At 37.9% G+C, this 8,525-nt stretch overlaps 1 protein-coding gene across 3 annotated transcripts in view; it reads left to right on the top strand.

The window, feature by feature from the left end:
* The first annotated feature begins 889 nt into the window (after positions 1-889).
* ranbp3b (RAN binding protein 3b) overlaps positions 890-8,525 on the top strand; it is a 33,846-nt gene continuing 26,210 nt past the window's right edge. For all 3 annotated transcript variants that reach the window (XM_082173066.1, XM_082173065.1, XM_082173064.1), the window contains exons 1-2: positions 890-949; positions 7,741-7,796. In XM_082173066.1, coding sequence (XP_082029192.1) covers positions 928-949; positions 7,741-7,796 — 78 coding nt within the window. In that variant the 5' untranslated portion in view covers positions 890-927. The remainder of the gene's footprint in view (positions 950-7,740; positions 7,797-8,525) is intronic.

Here is an 8,525-nt window from a genome sequence, read left to right as displayed (position 1 = left end):
CATCCAAACTACAGCCTTGACCAACTTGGCCATCTAGTGGTCACTGATTACACAACACATAGGAATAAAAATAATACAGAAATACATTGGAATAAAAAAAAAATTTGTTTAATGAAAAATATAAATTATAGGCTATGTTCATAATATAAAAATGTATAATTTTATTTAGGATGTATATATATATTATTTTTAACATTCGATTAGCAATATTCATTATTATATTATTACTTAATATTAAGGGCCGAAAAACAGGAATAAACATAATTTAGCCTGCAACAAAATAACATAATAAATAATTAGGCCTTGTAATATATGTTAACATTAGATAATCGTTTAATATAATTAATTAATTTTTTGTTAGACATCAGCAACGAGACAAAGGAAAAATATTTACAAATAGTACGAATGTGGTCATTTTTAACAAATAAAAATAATAATTAGGCATTGTTATATGTTAACATAAGATAATATTTTTGTAATTATAATTAATAGGCTATTGTTAGTAGATGCAACGATACATAAAGGGAAATAATTGTCATACAGCATATTAAAATAATATAGGCCTAGTGGTTAATATCTAGATATCATATTAATAATTATTGCAATATGTAACATAAGATAATCGTTTTTACAAGACAATTAGTTTTTCTTTCTACAGGCAACAAGCAAATGATTTACAAACAGTAAAACAATATCTGCTATTACAGAGATTATTTACTGGATATTATAATAATATTAACATTATCGAGCATTATTTACCTTACAATATTTGTTAAAAGTTTACATAGACAATACTAATACATAATATTGTAATATTCCATACAAAATGACTAATATTCAAATGTAAATGCATTTCAAGTGCCGCTGCTCTGAGAAATAAAGCGCACTAGTGCCGCGGTGCATTGTGGGTGTGCACGGAGAAGTAAAATGGCGGACTTGGCGAACGAAGGTAGGCAACCGTGTGAATCCGCAAAATGAGCAAAATAAAGCAAATAAACCGCCACCATGAGCCGTACACACCATAATAGTGCTGGTTAGAGTTCCACACGGGTTTTTGGTGCGTTCTGTGCGCATTAGCTGCTCTGAGTGGGAGTGTGTGTGGATGTTTAGCTCAAGTTAGCCGATGAGTGTGTTAGCTTCGCGGGCTAAACAGCGCACTGACAGAACTGTGTGTGTGTGTATGGTAGTTAGTGTGTTGTGTAGCTAACAGACGAACCCCCGGCCTCTCGCTGTGTTTCTCTTTTTGATTTTTAGGCGGGTGGAAACGCACGCGCCTCACCCCGATGCTCTCGCGTGCAACGCATACGCGTGCACGCTCTAAAATTATGAAAACATGTATTCATGCATTGCATAATAATAAAGGTTTAATGAATGACGCTTTTTTATGTGCACGTGATTTATATATATATATATATATATATATATATATATATCCCATCATATTTAGAATAAAAAATATGTGGCATACATGTGCCCATTTATCTAACTTAAATGCATTGTGCATAATTATGGCATCTTTTTAAGCTGACACCATTAGTATGCATTTAGCTTGCAACGTGTTGTTCTGTTCTAATCGTGCTTTGTACGTCTGTCCCCGTTTGTTAAGTGATAATTAATTCTTTATCCTCCTTTGAGACAGTCCAAATTCAGAAACGAAAGCAAATGTCTGGTGGGTGGGGTAGTGAGTTGCGCATCTCGTGGTTTGTTTAAATCTGATATGAATGCACAATCCTTTTTGGACGTTATTCTGATAAATGCATCGATTATTAGTCGGAAAGCAGAGTCTGGAGCAAGTGGCGGTGGTTCGTTCACGGTCAAGCCGCCTGTCGGTGCTGCTCATGCGGCCAGTGGCGTTACCGGGGTCCGCTGTCTGTGCTAATGCAGGCCCGCCCACCCTTCTCCTGCCCCGGGGTGAAATGCAACCCCATGCACACATGATTTAGCCCTCTAATGTCCTCCAGCACAGCAGCCATGAGTGGTGAGATCACCCTTCGGTGGATTCCTCACCCCTTGACCTAATTACAGTGATGTGCATGGGTTTATCACAGTGCTGAATGAGCCACCCAGAAGACTATGTGATTTGTTTTGGGAAAGGCAGCTGTTTACAGATGCACCACGTGTGTTTGGATGTATTGCTCACGTTTGTGGTTTGCATATCATCTCTTCAACATGCCTTATACTCTTCCTTACAAATATTTGATTTATTACCCTCCAGTTGTGTTGCTGTCAACGTGCTGGAGCTAAAAATATCAGACCGTGTCAGCCTGATCATGTGTCTCTGTTTATTTACGAAGCATGACGATCATTTTAAAGCCCTTTGAATGAGCCAGAAGTGTCTGGGGTTTTATTGGTTGGCTTGAAATGAGAGAAGATATAAGATAACTTAGGCTATTTGACAACACTAGTTAGAGAGTGTTTGGCTCGCTGTTGCTGGTTACTAACTCCAGCTGATCAGATCACCCAGAGGCTTGTAATAGCAAGAACATACCACAGGTTGCGGTTCAAAAAAGTGGTTGATTGATAAGACTTTTTCAATGCAATGGACAACATTAACATATTTACTTTTATGCATTTTGCAGATGCTTTTTCCCAAAGTGACTTACATTGCAATGAAGGTATTAGGGGTGGAACGGTACACAGAAGTCACGGTTCGGTTCATACCTCGGTTCAGACATCATGGTTCGGTACGAGTTCGGTACAATGGAGGGAAAAGCAAAACAAAAGTGCGGAAGACTTGTGCATGTCTCAGGCTGGACCACCAAAGGAAAATAAATTGTATTTTTTAAATACGTTTTATTAATAAAGTAAAGGCATAGAACCAGTTTATTTGTAGTGCACTGACAATAGTTTTATATAATTAGTTTAATTAAATTAATAAAAAGACAAAAAGACCCTGAGATATGTTTGGTAATTGTACCTGAATGAATTGAAAATTAATTTGCTACATTTCAGATTAATATATTTGTTTTTTACTTAATTTTAAATAACAGTAACTTAAACACTTTGCAGTTTGAATGATGTCCTGTATAAACAAAATGACGGAGTATGTTTTTATGTTTCCACTGTTCGATCGCGCCCGCGCCCCCCACACACGCGCGCGCACACAACATTTTGCGACTTTTCGATCGCGCCCGCGCACCCCTCTCTCTCTCACACACACGCGCGCGCACACAAATATAAGTAAACATTTTGCGACTTTTCGATCGCGCCCGCGCCTCTTTCTCTCTCTCTCTCACACACACACAACATATTCCAGCATTGCAATCTTTACACCGCAGCCTGCTTCAGAGCTAAGGCGGGGTTACAGATTAGGTGTCCCTAAAGAACCCGCGTATCTAACAGTAGTTCCCCATTTCATTAATTAATTAGCACGCGAGTTTTATTTATTTTTATACCGTGTATACCGTTTCGGCTCAATACGAATACATGTACCGTTCCACCCCTAGAAGGTATACATTTGTATTAAGCCATGGAATCACTGGGACTCAAACCCATAACCTTGGCATTTTCTTAAAGAAACAACAAAGATGGTTTTGTACCTTAAAATAATGTTTCCAAAATCGTTTCAGTGGTTCATCAACTCGTAACAGGGTGAACGGCACTTCTGCATTCGCTTTGCGGCCCTCTATCGGCTATAACCGCATTATGCAAGTTTGCCAGATCGGGTAGCGGATCTGTAGTTCGAATGAGACATAAGAAACTACAAATGTGACTTGCTTTACGGCAAGCGTTACTATAGCCGATAGGTCGAGCCTATATAAAAAAAATAGCCGTTTCTGATGCAGCAATACATCATACTTTCATAAAATCATGCAACCTTGTCTGTGGACATCGTTATTTCCAAAGCTGGAATAAACAAATAGCGTGCGTGCGACGGTAGGCTAAGTTATTTACGACAGAGGTAATGAACAATTCTGCTTCCAACCTGTAGGGGGACCAAAGAGGAAAAGTGCTTTGGTGTTGCTTTAAATATTGAGTAATTGCTTAAATATTTTAATCACCCATATCTCAACGATCATATTAGCATCTGGTGACTGTTGCATTCATCACTTCAAAGTGGTATGAGACTTCAAACTAACTTAACATAATGAAATGTTGGTTTTCTGCTCCATAACAGACATTGCTTTTCTTTCATCGCGTTCTTCAGGGCTCGAATTTCGGCGCGGGTATTGCGCATAATTTTAATCATTCCCGCAGGTCTCCCACTTATAATGCGGGAAATTCCCACAAACATTGATTCACTTTAGCATGTAGGTTGTATTAGTAAATTAATCCACACAGATTATAAAATCAAATCAGTCATTTTAAAACTGTCTGCGAGACGCAATTTCTCAAACAGCGTGAGTGATTCAGCGGTGCTGCGTCTTCTATCTGTCGTCTCTCAAAATGGGTTGCACAAGGCAATCGTTAAGCGCGCTGCAGGCGGCGATAATACACTCTCGCGTTTCGGGAGTTGGCATAGACAGAATTGTCACTTGCATAATCGGGCCAGCATTGCATCATGAGTAACTAAAGTTTACCATTTGCACGTCTTTTTAAGTCTTACAGTTTAAACATTCACGCGATTTTAAACTATTCGGTACTTGCATTGAGAGATGTTTTTTTTTGCACACATACATAGAGTAAAGCCGCCTCACAAACAGCTCGCGGGTAACACAAGTTATTTTTCGTGGATTATATCGCTTTAACAGTAAAAAAAAAAGCGAAAATTGTCAATTTCGGTCTTGGTGAGTATCCTTAGAGTCTAAACACAGTCGGTTATGTCTTAAATAAGCATAAATCGCACGTGACCGTATAATGGAAACAGGATCCGTGCACTAGCTCTTACAGTGACAGCAGACATATGTGTCTGTCATTAATTTGGTTGTCAAAACAACAAAACAGAGCTTTCATTTTAAGGAATCAGGATTAATAGCCTATGCATTTAATTTAGTCAGGACTAAAATACTACCCAGTGTTGTTTTACATTTGATTACTTTATTCAGTCTCTGTAGTATTTCTGAATACAAGTGTTAGACCTAAGCAAAAACTTTTCTCTTTATTGGTATCTTTATTCTATTGTATTTATTTGTGCTACTTTTTTTCAATTTAATTCAAAGACTGAAATCAAGCTTCCTTGAGTTGTGTAAATTCTTAAGAACAAAATCACTAAAAATGAGTGAGCATACATTTAGGCGAAAAAGTCTAAACTCGCTCCTCAAATAAAAAATTCCCCCCCATAAGAATCACCTAAGGGGGGATTTCCCCCCATTTTCCAAAATGAAATTCAGGCCCTGTTCTTAATGTTTATGACTTAAGATTGGATGATATCACAGTACTTCTTGACTAATAAATGTGCTTAATAGATTAAAAATGTGATATAATAGGTTAATAAGTGTTGCTGTTGAACATTGCTGCCTTTTGTTATATTGCTGTTTTTTTGTTGCAAAAACTGGAGGCCGTATGTTACAGTTAGTGGCCAAAAAACTTTAAATCCTTCATTTTAAAATATACTGTGCTATATCCAGTTGTCCACTGTGTCATATTCATATCGTTTTCACTGTGTGCTGTATGTAAAATTAGCGTTACCTTGTCTTTATTTGGAAAAAATAGGATTACCAGTGCGCACGAAATTACCAGATTACTGAGTGCCCTGTTACAGTGTTTACTTCCTTTTTATCTTCACATATTTTGGTACTATACAGTTATCCGGACCACACAATGGCCTACCCCTAACCCCGCCCCTAAACCTACCCGTCACTGGGGTTAAGACCAATCATACGATGGCCTACCCCTAACCCCGCCCCTAAACCTACCCGTCACTGGGGTTAAGACCAATCATACGATGGCCTACCCCTAACCCCGCCCCTAAACCTACCCGTCACTGGGGTTAAGACCAATCATACGATGGCCTACCCCTAACCCCGCCCCTAAACCTACCCGTCACTGGGGTTAAGACCAATCAGGGATGACTATACGGGACTAAAAGACACACGTGTGGTCCGGATAACCGTATAGTTCCCATATTTTTAAACAATTACTTTATTTGTGAAAAATACTGTATGACTGCAGATTCAAGAAGTTGCCATCTAAAGTATAAGCATGTTTATTTTAAGGATTTGTTTTCTAACTTATTTCTAATTGATTAAATATTCATTAAAATAAATATAAAGTGTATATAGGAGGATCTTTGTTGACATCTTTGTACGCATGCGCGAGTGGTTGTGTGGCAACAAAACAAACAGTATTGCGGGCAGTAAAGACGCGACGAGCATTTTCAAGAGAGTTAGCGGGCGAAATCCACATTATATAAGCACTTTAACATCTGAAGACCGGAGGAGGTTTGGAGAGAAGCTCAAAATTTGTATTGGTGACAAAATCGAAGTTATTCAAAGCCCATATGAGATCTGGGATGACAAAAAAACGTTGGTCCGACTTGCCCGTGTCTTGGCCACCAATCTGCTGGGGAGACATTTATTCTTATTTAATAGAAACCCCTGGACCCTTCACTCATGAAAGATTAAAGGCTTTCAAAAGTCTGGAGGCCTATGATTATTTTGTTTTTTCGAAAAGTTGGGCCGATCTTTTCTGCCAAACAGAAAGCAGTGATCGTGCTAAAAGCAGAGGTTAGAACAGCCTTTTCTTTTGCTTTTAAGTTTTGCGATCCAGAATAGCCCATTTTGATGTGAGGAACATAGTCTGGGTGCTGTGGATCGCGGTTTGGGACACCTGAATCAGAACGCGAAAACATATGACTCGGTTGATTTGACTCAGTTTTATTTATTTTTTTATTCAATCTTCTATAAATACATAGTCACTAAGACTTAGGCCTACCATGAACAAAATGAGCCTCACAAACTCGATCAGTAACGTTAGCTGCAGGAATCCAGGCTTTCTTCGGAGCGTCCAGGTTCAATCGCCTAATTGCACGCAACCATTTCTTTCGTTTTTCGCGATCCTTTTCGGAGGGAATTCGAAAAAACTTTTTATCAGGCCCCCAACGAGCCGTACTCGACCACACAGCAAGAGTGAACCATCCTCTTCTCTAAATCCTCCTCCAAACGTGCAAAACAATCAAATTACAGGTATCTAGCGGTGTTTCCTGCCACACGATTCCCATGATGCAACGCGACAAACATAAACAATGACGTCACAAAAGATCCGCCTATAGATGGATGGATGGATAGATAGATAGATAGATAGATAGATAGATATGCACAACACGAATGCCTCAAACCCCCTCAACCATGGTAAAATCTGTAACAAATACCATCAAGTGATTTATTGATAAAGCTTTGTTGATTTTTTTTTTTTTTTTTTTTTTTTGTGCTTTTAACCCAATGGCTAACTATAACTTATAATTGATCTAAAGCCGGCATGGTTAAGTCTTGATGTCAATGCCATTGATCTCAAATTGGCTTCGAGTGTTTTGTCAAAAAGCGCTTGTGTAGTTAAACTAAGATGTTACATCAAGAACAACATTTGCTTTGGATGCTGTATTGGTCCGTCAGTTTGTTTCATGGCCAATCCTCAAATAAACCATTTTAGGAAATGACCTATTTTGTGAAATGTGAATGATTATCTTGCATGACTTTGGATATTTTTGTGTGATGTTGGGAAACTTGGATCGATCTGAAATGTAACATTGGTACATCACAGCTTACCTGTTTAAATGGAATTTTGGCTTGAAACTAAACTTTTTGTGGGAGATATTATAAATTTCCAACTAATTTTCTTTGTTTTTGTTTTGTTTTTTAACAGAGAAGCCTGCCATAGCTCCTCCAGTGTTTGTATTTCAGAAGGACAAAGCACAGAAGGTTGGTTTGCTCTCATTCTTGCTCTGAAAGCAGTTTCATGTATACACAAACAGTCTTTTCAACCACACAGTATCATAATTTCCGTGTTACAAATACTCATTATCACAGAAGTACTGGAATAAAGTTTAGGTAACACTTTATTTTACAGTGTCCTTGTTGCATATCTTACATGTACTTACCATAGTAATAACAGTAAATTATGCATAATTACATGCAACTAACCCTCAACCAAACCCTAAGTGCATGAAGTTAATTATTATTACTCAGTACTTAAATATATAATTACACTGTAATACTGACACCTTAAAATAAAGTGTAAACAAATAAAGTGTAACCAAAGTTTATAGTTCGGATATAAACACTGATGTCTACGGAAGTGATCAAAATCGAGTAAATCGCCTTTTGAAAGTAACTTGGCGATTCAAATAACAATTGAATATTACGTTGTAGGGATGGGACGATTACCGGTTTCACTATAAACCACGATAAAATGTACTGACGGACGGTTAGTATTATCGTTTAAAATTGAATTATCATTAAAACCGTATTTGATTATCGCGATTTTAATAACTCACTGTAAATCCTGTCCAGCCAGCAACAGGCTGGCGCCGGCGCAGCGCGCAATGTTGTTTTTTTATTGGAGAAGGAATGGTGGAAGGCAAATTAATGTTTTAAATCTTACATGATCACAAAAATATTATCAAACTCAGTAAACAATAAATCAACTCT

Source organism: Leuciscus leuciscus (assembly GCF_965113295.1).
Source record: "Leuciscus leuciscus genome assembly, chromosome: 6".
Classification (NCBI taxonomy): domain Eukaryota; kingdom Metazoa; phylum Chordata; class Actinopteri; order Cypriniformes; family Leuciscidae; genus Leuciscus; species Leuciscus leuciscus.
Note: the sequence above shows the minus strand (reverse complement) of the source record. Positions and strands in the feature narration are given on the sequence as shown.